This window comes from Drosophila melanogaster, chromosome 3R, assembly GCF_000001215.4.
Source record: "Drosophila melanogaster chromosome 3R".
NCBI classification, from domain to species: domain Eukaryota; kingdom Metazoa; phylum Arthropoda; class Insecta; order Diptera; family Drosophilidae; genus Drosophila; species Drosophila melanogaster.
The window spans coordinates 17,137,625-17,150,562 of record NT_033777.3 but is presented as its reverse complement, the minus strand read 5'-3'; the positions used below and the strand labels follow the sequence as shown (position 1 = coordinate 17,150,562).

Genomic DNA, 12,938 nt, shown 5'->3' with positions numbered 1-12,938 from the left:
GTATGACCATATACGACCTTGAAGTTTTTAAATTGAACACGAGACAGATTGGTTTAAAATAAGCAATTAAAAAAAAATCCTATTACAGTTTAATTTATAAATACATTCGATGGACTAACATTGCGTTTTATTAAAAATCTTGATAAATAGCGAGTTTTATATATGTATATTTAAGGTTTAAAAATTAGCGCTCTATTTTTGATTACGCGTAAACTCATCTAGACGCTTCTCATTCTCCCGAACGAAGCTCGATTTGAAGGCTTTGCAGGTTTTCTCTATGCTGCCTTTAACGACGGTTCCAAGAATTTCCAGAAATTGTGATACCTGCAAGAATTATACACAAGTTTAGGATGCCAGCTGGATTCGGGAGTCATGGGGAACATACGGTTAAATTCCTTTCGGGACACGATAGCTTGGCGAACTCGCATTGGGGTGCATGTTTCACGTGCTCCTTCCACGGATCATCTTCGGGCTCCCAGCCATCCAGGGTCTTTCCGCACACAAAACAAGTGGCAGTGTCGTTTTCCCGCTTGGTGCCCGTCCAATAGAATCCCGCCTCGGCCATCTGTGGTGCATGGAATATAGATGCAGTTAATATAGATGGTCATTTGGGTATTCAAAAAATCTCAGCGACTTGCTTACCTTCGAAATGCTGCAGGATGCGGTCTCCGGAAAGGGCCAACTCTTGTAGCTCTCCACGCGATGCTGTTCCAGGAGGTTCAGCTTGCGAAAGACCTCCAGCTTTTCACCGCCCAAGCTGGCTGCAACTTCGTTTACCACTGGCGATTCCATATCCTTTTAATAAACAGTTTTAAAGCGAAATACTTATTTTGGGTTTTTTATCGCAAACAGCGCGTCGTTGTTGCTGTGCCTTCAAAAACAGGGTTGCCATATAAAACCAAAATAATCGATAGTTTGTAAGCCCGGTTATTATCGATATCCGAGTAAGAATTTAAAAATATAATAGAATGTTTTATGCCACTCATAGAGACTTCTACAGTACGGATAAAACTCTTAAAATGTTCCTTTGCTCCATTAAAACGGTTACTTTTAAACAATGTTTAATGTAACGTGAGCGCCAGGCTTTGAATGCGCAGGTGTGGCAGCACTGTCCCACTGTTATGGCCAACAGTCGTCTGTTACAGCAGCTGTTTCAGTTATTGTCATACCCCAGTTGTGTACACACTGTTTTGACGTTAAGATTTTTGCTGACTTTTTATTTATAAACAGAAACACGGAAAAACATGGTGTAAACCGTGATCCAAACACCAACACACACCGCCCACGTTTTTGTTGTTTTGCACTTTGCAATTGCGAACAGCGAGTATCGCCTCCGGTACTCCATAGATTAGGCACCCAAGTTTTACGCTGCATAGAAATTGATTCGAAGAGAAGAAGGAAAGGCAACCAAGCGGAGATACAGAGAGAGAAAAAGAAAGTGTTCGGACGGCCTTGGGCTGAAAAACGGGAGCAGCGATAAGCAACCCAATTAAGTAGCCCAGGCTGGTGGGTTCAGTAGGTCACTGCCGCACCGTTTTCGCAAGGGGGCAGTGGCCCAAGGACATCCGGGAGGAGGCCATACACCATCCACCACCCACCCATCTACACCCACTGCAAAGGATATAGAGCCAGCCACCCATCAATTGGCAATGAGACGGTGCGCTGGCAATGCGCTCACTTGAAGGCAGCCGTCGTCGACAGGTCGAGCAGCTGCATCTGGTTCTGGAAGCCAAGGATCAGGATCAGGAGCTCAATACCCGACAAGAGCAGGAGCAGTCAGTCGCACGGCCATCGATGGCCAACGAACGCAAGCAGAGCAGTCCCAAGGTGGAGCTAACAAAGCTCAGTCACGACCTGATCGAGGAATGTAAACGCAGCCAGGAGGACTCGCTGCTGTCGCGCCACCTGCGCCACGAACTAGAAAAGTATGTCCCTGTAATTGGCTTCCACGTGTAGAGCGTTTCGTAATGAACAAGTCCTTTAAATGGTTCCGTGGCTCCATTCCATACCATTCTTCATTTCAATGACCAATAACTAGGTTTTCCTAAATCAATAATAATAGTGTCTGCAGTGAAACCAGCATATATTTGACTTCCATCTTAGGGATACAGTACTTTAATTCCTGCTAATTTGAAAGCAACAACATTTGGCTGAAACTTATAATAAATAATTTACAATGCCACCATCTGTCTTTGCGTCCCTAGACGAAGGTCCTTTGCACGAACTATTCCATAAGTAGAAACAATTCATTTCTTAAACTTTTTCTACAAAAGATTTTGGTCAGTGTTGTTATGATTACCTCTAAACACCAATATTAAACAGACGGACAAATGGAACTAATCGAATCGCCTGACTTTACTGATAAATAAAGTATTAAAATTATAGGGAAGCCACCTTTTTCAAAACAACGCACCTCATAACTTAATCTTTCGTTATAGACTTACGAATACTGCGTATTATACATGTTATAATCGTTCTCGAAATTTGATTACCTCATTAAGCAGATTTTATAATAGATAAATGACTGTCCTGTTGATTTGATATATATATATATATATATATATATAGCTTCATTGGTTTAAGGCTTTTGTAAACATCCAAATATTTTCTGCAATCACAAATACCTGATTAAATTCAAATGTGTGAATTCTCGGCTGAAAGCTCGATCTTATCAACAAATGGTCACAAAATCATTGCCCCTGCACGTGCTGATCAAGAGCTTCCGATTCTCTACCCTACCTTGCACAGAAAGAAATTCCGAAGAATATTCGAAGAATAATAATTATTTTAAAGTTTATTTACATCGATTCGTTATCTCCTTTCAGGCTACCCCGCGATTCTCGTCGCGAGTTGGTGCGAAAGCAGCGAAATGGCTGCGCGCCCCTCTTTATCGCCTGTAAACGAGGTGCCGTGGACATCGCTGAGTATCTGATCACCATTTGCGAGGCGAACATCGAACAGAGGGGCCACTTCGAGGTGCCGGAGGACAATAGCTTTCACTATGTGTCGCCACTATGGGCGGCCGTCGTTTCGGGGAAGTTGTCCATGGTCAAGTACCTGGTACGTATCGGTTGCGACATCAATGCCACCTCCGATTCGGGATCGACGCCCGTGCGAAGTGCTTGCTACATGACCCACGTTGATATCGGTGAGACGTTTACAATATTAAAGCTAATCTATCATAATCAATATGCATTGCCTAACCTTGCAGTCAAGTTCCTGGTTGAAAACGGAGCAGACATCAAGCGACCCAACATCAATGGCGGCACCTGCCTGATTAACTCGGTGCAGTCGGTGCAGTTGTGCTTGTATCTAGTGCGCAAGGGGGCAGACATTAATGCTAGGGACATTCAGGACAAGACGGCGCTCCACTACGCAATCCAGGAGCACCGGCTGGATACGACGAAACTGTTGATTGAGCAAGGCGCAGACCCATATGCCAGGAGTCGGTACGGTGACGATGCCCTTCGAACTGCATGCCTTAAGGGAGCACATCACATCTTCGACTTCTTGAAAAAGCAGCTGCACTACACGCCTGCTAGGCTCGCAGAAGCCCACGAGCTGATGGGATCCACGTTCCTCGATGAGCACAACGAGTCGAGGGTGTGCATCCTGCACTGGCGCATGGCGCACCACATCCGGGCAGCTTATTCACCGTATATAGAGAAAAAGCCGCAGGTTCCTTTGCGCACTGCTTACGAGAATGCAGTGGAGTTTAGTACGCTGGAGGAGCTGGATAACATTGCCACCGACATGGATGCAATGCGGACGCAGAGCCTACTTATTTGCGAGCGTGTTCTGGGACTGACCCATAAGGATATGCTCTTCCGCTTAACTTTCAGGTGATTACAAATCAATTATTTTCCATAATACACCCAACTTCAAATCTCTCAATTCAGGGGTGCTTCGTATGCGGACTCACTCCAGCTGCAACGCTGCATTGATCTGTGGCGTTTTCTGCTCGAAGTGCGCGTATCCAACTGGTCTATCCTGCATTTTGAAACTTGTTTTGCGGCACAGGCGCTGGTGCGTTTAATGTTGGACTTGCATGTCCAGAACTCAAGTCATATAAGAAGCGATGCCAGAGCAAGGTTTGTCCATCAGGATAAAGTGCTGCCCAGGTTCGAGGATGTGCTTGGTGTATTTCGAACACTGTCGGAAAGCGCCATTGTCGTGAAGCATCTGCTGCTCTTGAGGCCTGTTTTCAGGAGACAGCAGGAGAATTACGACCGGGTGATGAGGTGCTTGGCTCACCTTATCTATTTGCTGATCAATACCGTCCACACGGAGGCGCAGAACAAACTCATCTGCCAGGCGGTCCACGAAGCGGTGGTGGTGGGAAACTTGCGAAGTGCCAGCACCGCCGACACCATGCTCCATCTCTGCGCCTCTCGGCTAAATGTAATTAAGAGCGGCTACATCACTGATGACAACTTTGCCGATGTGCGTAGATGCTACCAATTGCCATTCGACATTCTTATTGAACATCCTCTTTATTCTTTCGCAGAAGACTGTGTTCCCCAATGCGGATGTCATCAAACTGCTCATCCAGTGCGGCGTTGATGTCAACACAAAGAACGAAGCCAAATCCACTCCTCTGCATGTGGCCTGCCAGCCATACAACTATGACAATGAGGTAAGGGAGGCATTCAAATTCTTGAACAATGCAATTATTTAATGCTCAACTTTTGCCCGCAGATTGTTCACCTTTTGCTCAAGTGCGGAGGTGACATCGATCAGCCGAATCGCGCTGACAAGCGGCCCTACGACTTAATAGCCTCCAATCCCACCAGCACCATTCCACTGCTCAACTTTGTAACCCTGCAGTGTTTGGCGGCCACGGCGATAAGCAAACACCGGATACCCTACCACAATCAGCTGCACAGGCAGCTCGAGAAGTTCGTGCGAAACCACGAACCGTAAGGAGATAGTTTAGCTGGAAAAAAAAGCTGAATCGAAGCCGGATATGTGTTTAATGTCTATGTCTTGTCTAAATTAAGGCGTTTCAACCTAGGATGCTTACCTCCTTATGGAATTTTCAAAATTTCACCAGTGTCGGTAACTTTGTTTCGCTCTATATATTAAATACAGATATCTATATACCTATTGTTAAATCGGCTCTACGTAGTTTAATACTCCAATTGAGTTCAGAAGATATAGATGCAAAATCAGAACAAATATTGTAACAGAACAAGCAAAAAGTGTAAACGATGAACGTGATATTAAAAACTATATATATATATATATAGAGTGTATCGGAAATATTAATATTTTAGAGAACTTACAAAGCGGATGGCGGATTTTAGTATTTAACAAACTCTGCTCTGCTGTTTGATTATTAGATCCTAGAGAGAGCAACTCATTGTAACGCCAATACAGTTTACACATTATCTAAATACACAAAATTACGCCTGAAACATAAACTAAACATACTATAAACATATACATATATATATATACACGCAACTAGAATAACTAATTGAACACTTGTTGAACCACTAATATCGAATTCGATAGCTGAATGTGAATTGCAAATTGTGAGAGGGCCAAAGTCACCGAATCTGTTCGACAGCATTTGTCCCTTAACTTCTTATGAATGCCGCGCTTTCTAGACCTATGTACTACTATGTGTGGGTCATTATACTTAACATTATTATCTTGGCCTACAGCAAGTATTTTAACAATCGTTTCTGTGAGACCGATGGCTTGAGTTCGTTTAGCACGCGTGTTGCATAAGCCGGATCGAATAATTATCTAACTAATTTTGAGTAAAACGCCAGTCTAATCAATAAATTGAATAGTTAACAGTTTACTGTCAATAAATTGATTGATATCATTTAATTGGGTGTCTAAAGGATCCAAAAATACCTATCAAAATTTCATATTTATGTTGCTTATACTTGAAACGAATAAGAAACTATCCTATTAAAATATGTCGGAAATCGATCCTCAATCATTTGTCAGTATTTGTTCAACAGCCCATGTAAAACTGTCAGCTTAAGCGTAGAAAAAACAAAACATGATTCGATACACATGCTTATTGAAAAAAAAAAAAACATTTTATTTTCTTTGGTTTTGTGGTCATCCGAAAATAGTTGTGAGCTCGAGGTGTCCCATAATTAATTTTTAACCATTTTTAGGCCAATAATTAAAAATGCATTTATTACGACCGGATGGATGGTAGGCATCGATCGCAGGGGCATTTATCGCCCAATCGTTTCGATGTGATGGATTTGGGATACGGATTCGCAGGTGGATGTAGTTTGGGTTCGGATTCGGTTGCTAATGCTATGCATAGGAATGGACAAAGGTAGCCTATGTCAAAATCTCTCATGGTGTGAATTAATAAATTAAAATAAAATAGTTTTGTTACGCAAATCATAATTTGTGTACCGTCAACATTCACTTTTATGCTTTGACTAATCTGCGCACCGAGTGTTTTGCATTCAATAGATTTTGGCAACTTATTCATTTTGCATAAAATATGCAAAGTGCGGCAATAGTTGGCACCCATTAATCATGGTCGCATTTTATTTCCATTTAAAATTGTAATTTTCTCTTGTTGCTACTTTTGAACTAATGCATTTAGATCTATTAATTAATGACAAAGTAATTTTGGTTTCCCATTACAAACAGAAAACAACTTATCGTATATTTCTTTGACAGATCTTTGCATCTTTAATGGCCCAAAAAGGGAACATAGTTTCGGTTCCATTTCACTGTTTTTCATGGCTCACGAAATTGGCGTGAGAAAGTTGAAAACCATTTTTTTTTTTTTTTGGCATCGACCAGAAAACATGTGGGCTAACTCATTATCTGGTGGCCAAGTTGCCCTTGGCTGGTTTATTTTGATTTGTGGGCAGAATTTCACCCGGCTAATGAGATGCACCCTGTCGGATGCACAAGATTTTGAAATATATCTCAGGTGGCAAAGTGGCAAGTGTGTAAGTCCAAATTGGAAAGGAAGCAGCAAAGCTTGCTATCTCCGCTTCGATATTACACCATTTGCACATTCACTCCATTAGTATGGAGACCTGCCAATTAGCCCTATAAGGTCTATATCTGCTTGTATTCCGTATGCATCTGCTTGTTATGACAACTAATTTCCGCTGGAAGCTGGCATATCCATTTGATACGCTGTGCTTTCGATTTGATCGGGGGTTATTTACCTTCACTTTTTTAGTTTGAAATCCAATTCAAATTCAATACTATCATTTTGTCTCAATTTGGCACATTTAAAGCTGACAATATATCGCCCAACACTTACGCCCCATCGAATGGAGACAAAAACCTAGACCTTGGGCCAGACCAAAACTGATGCGAAATACTGAAGTCCCCGGCATATACAATTTTCAATTTCCATTTGATAGCTCAGGTTTCGAACAATAAAACAAAATAGAGACAATGGTCCCGTAGACAAAAGTGCATTTTAAGTCGGTCGAGTAACCTCGTCCGCCTATCTTCGTCATCAATATTTACATATTACTCTGGGACATTCAACTGATCTGCAAAAACTACGAAGCTAAACAAAACTTTTGTATTAATTTAAACGACGATTTGATTGTCCACTTGGCAGCCATGGATATGCTTGGGTATTTTAATTATATTTACAATTAAATGATTAAGTAGTTTCTCAATAAATGTTTTTACTGCCTGTATGAAAAAATCTAAATATAAATCTATAATCAAATTCAATGAATTAATTGCAATATTGAGATTGAAGTTAGTATAGTTACTAGGGATCTGATGAATGAATAGTTATTTGAATTTTGTTTATATTCTGAAATCGTATTAGATACTTGCTTGGAGTGAACGCACACTTAATATATATTATATTTATAAGGCAAATGTTCAAAATGATATAGTTACAGCTCGACTAACTTGTTTACAACAAATGCAGATTTTTTTTTGTCGTATCTGTATCACCCATTGTTGGGGCTTCCTCTCGCTCGACTTTTGTGGAACCCCATGTAAAGTCGATACAAAAGCCCACTTGCCACCCAGCCAAATGAATCCGAACAACCTCTTCGCCACGCATAACAAATGTTTTATGACCCCTCGACTGTTGCAACTGTGTTGGCTGCTGTTTCACGATTTGTTTCCGATTATAAACAAGTTGGGCCCGTGGATTGGTATAAAAGGCCAGGTGCCCGGTTGACCCATCATCACAGCACTAAGAAACTCGGACAGCGAGGGAGCATCCGGCTTAAGACAGCTAACCAGCAGAGAGACACCCACCCAAGCGGCAGCATGAAGATATTTGTGGTGCGTTGGAACTTGGACTACCTCTATGCCAATTGGATTACAAGGGATTATAATGATTGCTTCTCTTTCAGACGGTTCTGATGGGCGCCATGTGCCTGAGCCTCAGCCAGGCTGACATCAGCTTGACCCAGGCGGGTTACAACTACCGCATCCAACAGCAGCAGCAGCAACAGCAACCGCCCATTGTGGCCCACCTGTTGAACCAGCAACTGCAGCAGCAGCAGCAGCTCCAGCCCCAGCAATCCTCGCACCCGGTGCTTCCACCTCTCCCACTGCCCTACCTCCCGCCCGCTGGCCAGTTCCATTCTGCCCAGCCTGCAGTTCGTCCCACAGCCGGATCGTTTCCCATGCCCGCCGGCTTCCCCGTCAATTTCCAGACCGCTCCCATCCAGCAGCAGCGACGCGCTCGTCCGCGTGTCAGGATTCCCAAGCGTCCCATTGTGACCAAAAACTTTTTCATCCACTCGGCGCCCGAGGAGTCTGAGGATGAGGTCCAGGACGAGCTGAACCAGTTGGCCCAGCAGCCCCGTAACCACTACAATGTGCTGTTCGTCAAGACGCCGGCTCAGACCAATCGCGCGGCGGCTCTTAACTTGGCCAAGACCCTTAAGCAGGAGAAGACCGTGGTCTATGTGCTGGCCAAGAAGACGACCGCCTCCGATCTGCAGGATGCCATTGCCGAGGCGCCACAGCACATCAATAAGCCGGAGGTGTTCTTCATCAAGTACCGCACTCCAGAGGAAGCTCTGAATGCCCAGCGGCAGATTCAGTCACAGTACGATACTTTGGGAGGAAGTTCGACCATCACCGACGAGGGTGTGGCCCCCATCACCTCGGTGGTGGGATCCCTGGATCCTCCAGAGGAGGAGGAGGAGGAACAGCAACAGCAGCAACATTCAGAGGGACAATTTGCGGAGAACGGTGCCGGAAACTCTGGCGTCGGTCCCATCGGCAATCATTATTTGCCCGCGAACCAGTTCTAAGTATTCTTCATTGCTCGTCACATCCAGATCTAGTTAGCTGTCATCAACACCACTTAGGTTTAAGTGCTTGCCAATGTTACCCAAATCCGTATTAAAATATAATTGTTAAAAAAAAAACCATTGAATTTTAACTAGATGACGATTTTAAGAAGTGATTAATAGTACTTTAATAAGTCCCACTAAATGGGAATGAATTTAGCTTTCCAAACTGAACGAACGTATTATTGGAATAAGAGGAATTTTTTTGGATCCAAAGTATGTTCTAGGAAAACACATTCAATACTTGCACTTAAGCTCTGGCGGCTTGTCTTTTGAAGCTGGACATGTTTCAAGTACATCCTTCATTTCAGCAAAGGACTGCGCAAGCGCCTTGGCGATCTTTTGGTGATCAGTTGCCTGACAATGTCGCCATGCGGATATGGCCAAAATGATGTCATGTTCACGGGGATTGTAGCAACAGGCATATCCATCTTCTACAGAAGGTCCATATCCCATGAAGGCATCATATTTGGTGGCCACCTGCGAAGTGGACATTCGAAAGTGCGTGGACTTTACATATCCTGGCGAAGAGAAGAACTCCGGAACAGGTAGGCAGTTCTCCACCGCCATTAGTTTAAGTCCAAAGAGGTGACGATCGACACCCTTTCCCAGAAGCGCCAGCTTCGCATACATCTGATGGCACATCACTGCCTCGCGAATCTTACTAGCCCGCTCCTGAGCTGATGCACTCACATCATCCATGGCGTGGCAAAAAGCCAGGGATTCATTGGAGCACGAACGGATGGTTTCGGTTCGGCCGCCATCGAAGATGCGCAAATGCGCCGATTCATATTGAGCAGCTGGCTCATAGTGCAATTTAAAGAATGCCAACTGCAATGCCATCTGAACAAAGCTATCTGGACCAAGTCGCTGTTTCTTGATGAAATCCTTGCCGTAGCAATCGAACTTAAGAACCTTCATTTGCAGGTCCTGGACAAGTTTGTCCACGTTTTTTTGCGCGATTATCAACCATTGCTCCACGCATTTGCTTACATCACAGAACTTTATTTTCTTCGCTGGAATAAAGTTTTCCGATCCGCATTCCCCATAACTAGGGTCATCCTTCATCTTCTTCACTACATAGTCCATCATCATTGCGATCGGTTGGCCCTCGGCTGGTGAGTGCTCATAGGTGAATCCAACGTGTCCATTTGGGTTTACCACCAATTGAATTGTCTTATCCATCCAGCGGTTGGCACTGTTGCACTTGCTGCCCTTTCCATGGATCAGCGTAAGGATCAATTCTTCGGCATCTCGACCTTCTTTTGGACTGGTACACTCGTCGAGGGACACTGTGAACATAGCATTCTGAATGGTTTTCAGGGCAACTCTATTACGGGGCGTATTTGACAAGTGTTCGTATGCCTCGGCCCAGTTGTCCCGCGAATCGGTGGTCAAGATTCCATAAGGAACTCCCGGTTCCTTTTCCTTTGCCATTATTTCCTCCAGTTGAACAGCCAGACATGGTGCAATTATAAGCTTTCCTTCCTTGTCGTATATTTTCAGTTGATAAAAGTGATTCCGGTAGATAACCACCACATAATCAGAGCACGGATTGTAGACGATATCGTCGGTAAACCTTCTCGGTATCCGGCATGTGCCGAAAACCTTTCCAAACTGACTGTTGTCCAGCTCGTTCTTGCCCATTTTCACAATCGGAATCTTTTTGGCGTGCACCAAGTCATTGAACTCACCCAAACCGAAGATAACCCTAGACGTGTAGTCCACAAATTCGTGGACACTTTCAAATTTCTGTTTGGGAAAGGTCATGCCGGGACTGGAGAAGCAAGTCACTGGCGACCGAAACTGTAAGTAGGCAACCTTCAGCCAGCGATGGGCTAACCAGTTCTTCTCCTGTTCACCAGTTTCTTCGAGGAGCTTTTGTAGCTTAGCGCCCTCCTTCCTCTGGAATTCGTTAGTAATCTTCTCTTGCTTTTTGAACTCCTCGGGTGTCAGCAATGGTTGTACGGTAATCATGAAGCGGTTGAGGATTTCTTCAAGAGGTAAGACATGATACTTTAGAAGGTTTGGCTGATCGGATTTAGGCTTATCCTTGGCAGTGCTATAGCTGGCAATTGGCATTTTTTTGCCGAACGTATATCGAGTCTGTTGCAGAGCCGATATCCTTGCGAAATTCCAAAGGACCTTTCCATTGTCACGGAACTTCATGTCGGCCTTGGCGGTTCTCAAGAATTACCCTAAAAAGTGCAATGCGCACTTTACTTGTGTTCCAAATATATGTATAATTTTTACGAATTTTTACAAAAATAGCCACATTGTTACAGTAAATTTCCAGTTTGCATTGATCAGTTACATTAGTTAAAATAATTTAATACAAACTATACATTTTAATGTAATCAGCACTATACGTTCTTCTAAAAATGTGTAAAAATTATCGTTAGATATGCTTCATTTTATAGCTTTCATTTATATTTTCAGAGTTTGAAAGATTTTTATAATGTTATTATAATGTCTATCTTGTCACTAATCCTGGAGAGCAATCATTTCCTCCTCGATATCCTCAGAGCTGTCCGTTTTGGATAGACTTAGGTGAGTGCGTATAAAGTCGTGATAATATGAAATTGAAGCGTGAGCATCTGTAGAATATAGTAAATGAGCTTTAATATGTATTTAACGCATATTAAATTATTATTACCTGGATATCCTTTAGCACATGGCAGTCCCCAGTTGACCAGAGCCACCAGCTTGCCATTGTGCACCAGAGGACCACCGGAATCTCCATGACACGCTCCGCGTCCCTTGTCATTGAAGGTGCAAACGTGGCCAATGTCCACCCGAGTGCTATTGTCGTGGGCAGCTCGACACTGCTCGAAGGGCACATAGTTGACCTCCAGACTCTGCAGACGGGCGGGAACATCTCCGCCCAAGGAGAGGGTTCCCCAACCGGTTAAAAGGAGTCGGGATCCTGGAACCAAGGCCTCGTGATCCAGTTCCACCGGTTGAGTGGCATTATCAAACACAATCGATTCATTCAGATGCAGTAAAGCTATATCGTTGCGATACTTGCGTGGTGCATAGTTACTATGCTCCACAATCCTGTCGGGATAGTAATACTTGGATCCATTTTGATGCAGATCCTGTGTGCCTGTTAGGACCCGAAATGCCGTCGCCTGTCTGCCTCTTGTACAGTGAGCCGCCGTTATAATCCACCGTTCATCGATGATAGCACCGCCACAGGAATGAGCTCCACTGCCGATTCCTTGAAGGGATATCTGATAAGGTGCCAGACCTGCGGCAGCCTCCTCCCCGCCCACAATGCGATTCTTGGTATACTGCGGCGGATATAGGATCTGACTTGCGGCACTCGAAGTGAACAGAACAAGTGGTAACAAAATGAGCAACATAACGACTCCTTGTCTTTTGAATTACTGAATATCGTAACACCTCTGTAAACGTATCTTATAGGTAAATTGCGATTTACAATTACGAGTTCAGTCACGTTTCGCAGCCAATATCTGGTTGAAAAAGTCCAGCTGAGTGGAGAACCCTTCATTCTAGGCAACCAACCACCACTCAGCACAAATAAGGTTGTTCTGATAACTACGATTCACTCTAAATTTACATAACAGGAACTTGAAACAAGGCGATAATTAAACTGTTTATTTAACTACATTAAAAGCCTATCCAATA

General features: G+C 43.7%; 5 protein-coding genes across 6 annotated transcripts; 2 read left to right on the top strand and 3 right to left on the bottom strand.

The window, feature by feature from the left end:
- Positions 1 to 107: 107 nt before the first annotated feature.
- Det (Deterin) lies at positions 108 to 896 on the bottom strand. The gene is made up of 3 exons (NM_142351.4): positions 643 to 896; positions 386 to 565; positions 108 to 324 (listed from the first exon to the last, which is right to left on the bottom strand). The coding sequence occupies exons 1-3, from the start codon at positions 790 to 792 to the stop codon at positions 193 to 195; spliced, it is 462 nt and encodes a 153-aa protein (NP_650608.1). The 5' UTR covers positions 793 to 896; the 3' UTR covers positions 108 to 192.
- A 254-nt stretch (positions 897 to 1,150) lies between these two features.
- m-cup (mann-cup) lies at positions 1,151 to 6,088 on the top strand. Of its 2 annotated transcripts, none has more exons than NM_001275731.1 (6): positions 1,151 to 1,925; positions 2,826 to 3,148; positions 3,212 to 3,842; positions 3,900 to 4,443; positions 4,511 to 4,636; positions 4,699 to 6,088. In NM_001275731.1, the coding sequence occupies exons 1-6, from the start codon at positions 1,669 to 1,671 to the stop codon at positions 4,921 to 4,923; spliced, it is 2,106 nt and encodes a 701-aa protein (NP_001262660.1). In that variant the 5' UTR covers positions 1,151 to 1,668; the 3' UTR covers positions 4,924 to 6,088. The 2 variants fall into 2 exon arrangements, with proteins under 2 accessions (NP_001262660.1, NP_650607.1); NM_142350.2 differs by having other exon boundaries at positions 4,508 to 4,636; positions 4,699 to 5,111.
- Positions 6,089 to 8,158: 2,070 nt separating this feature from the next.
- TwdlW (TweedleW) lies at positions 8,159 to 9,355 on the top strand. Its single transcript, NM_142349.3, has 2 exons — positions 8,159 to 8,265; positions 8,337 to 9,355. The coding sequence occupies exons 1-2, from the start codon at positions 8,251 to 8,253 to the stop codon at positions 9,246 to 9,248; spliced, it is 927 nt and encodes a 308-aa protein (NP_650606.2). The 5' UTR covers positions 8,159 to 8,250; the 3' UTR covers positions 9,249 to 9,355.
- Positions 9,356 to 9,394: 39 nt separating this feature from the next.
- On the bottom strand, positions 9,395 to 11,564 carry CG5265 (uncharacterized protein). Its single transcript, NM_142348.2, has one exon. It carries the CDS (start codon positions 11,454 to 11,456, stop codon positions 9,525 to 9,527), a length of 1,932 nt encoding a protein of 643 aa, NP_650605.1. The 5' UTR covers positions 11,457 to 11,564; the 3' UTR covers positions 9,395 to 9,524.
- A 133-nt stretch (positions 11,565 to 11,697) lies between these two features.
- Positions 11,698 to 12,670, bottom strand: CG5255 (uncharacterized protein). The gene is made up of 2 exons (NM_142347.3): positions 11,944 to 12,670; positions 11,698 to 11,884 (listed from the first exon to the last, which is right to left on the bottom strand). The coding sequence occupies exons 1-2, from the start codon at positions 12,650 to 12,652 to the stop codon at positions 11,772 to 11,774; spliced, it is 822 nt and encodes a 273-aa protein (NP_650604.1). The 5' UTR covers positions 12,653 to 12,670; the 3' UTR covers positions 11,698 to 11,771.
- Between the last annotated feature and the right edge of the window lie 268 nt (positions 12,671 to 12,938).

Excerpts from the sequence above, each read along its gene's own strand:
- CG5265 (NM_142348.2), bottom strand. The coding sequence starts at position 11,456 with ATGAAGTTCCGTGACAATGGAAAGGTCCTTTGGAATTTCGCAAGGATA.
- CG5255 (NM_142347.3), bottom strand. The coding sequence starts at position 12,652 with ATGTTGCTCATTTTGTTACCACTTGTTCTGTTCACTTCGAGTGCCGCA. Across the intron at positions 11,885-11,943 it reads ATGTGCTAAAGGATATCCAG|ATGCTCACGCTTCAATTTCA; the intron begins GTAATAATAATT and ends TATATTCTACAG.
- Det (NM_142351.4), bottom strand. The coding sequence starts at position 792 with ATGGAATCGCCAGTGGTAAACGAAGTTGCAGCCAGCTTGGGCGGTGAA. Across the intron at positions 566-642 it reads CATCCTGCAGCATTTCGAAG|ATGGCCGAGGCGGGATTCTA; the intron begins GTAAGCAAGTCG and ends CATGCACCACAG. Across the intron at positions 325-385 it reads GTCCCGAAAGGAATTTAACC|GTATCACAATTTCTGGAAAT; the intron begins GTATGTTCCCCA and ends TAATTCTTGCAG.
- m-cup (NM_142350.2), top strand. The coding sequence starts at position 1,669 with ATGCGCTCACTTGAAGGCAGCCGTCGTCGACAGGTCGAGCAGCTGCAT. Across the intron at positions 1,926-2,825 it reads CTGCGCCACGAACTAGAAAA|GCTACCCCGCGATTCTCGTC; the intron begins GTATGTCCCTGT and ends ATCTCCTTTCAG. Across the intron at positions 4,637-4,698 it reads CATACAACTATGACAATGAG|ATTGTTCACCTTTTGCTCAA; the intron begins GTAAGGGAGGCA and ends TTTTGCCCGCAG.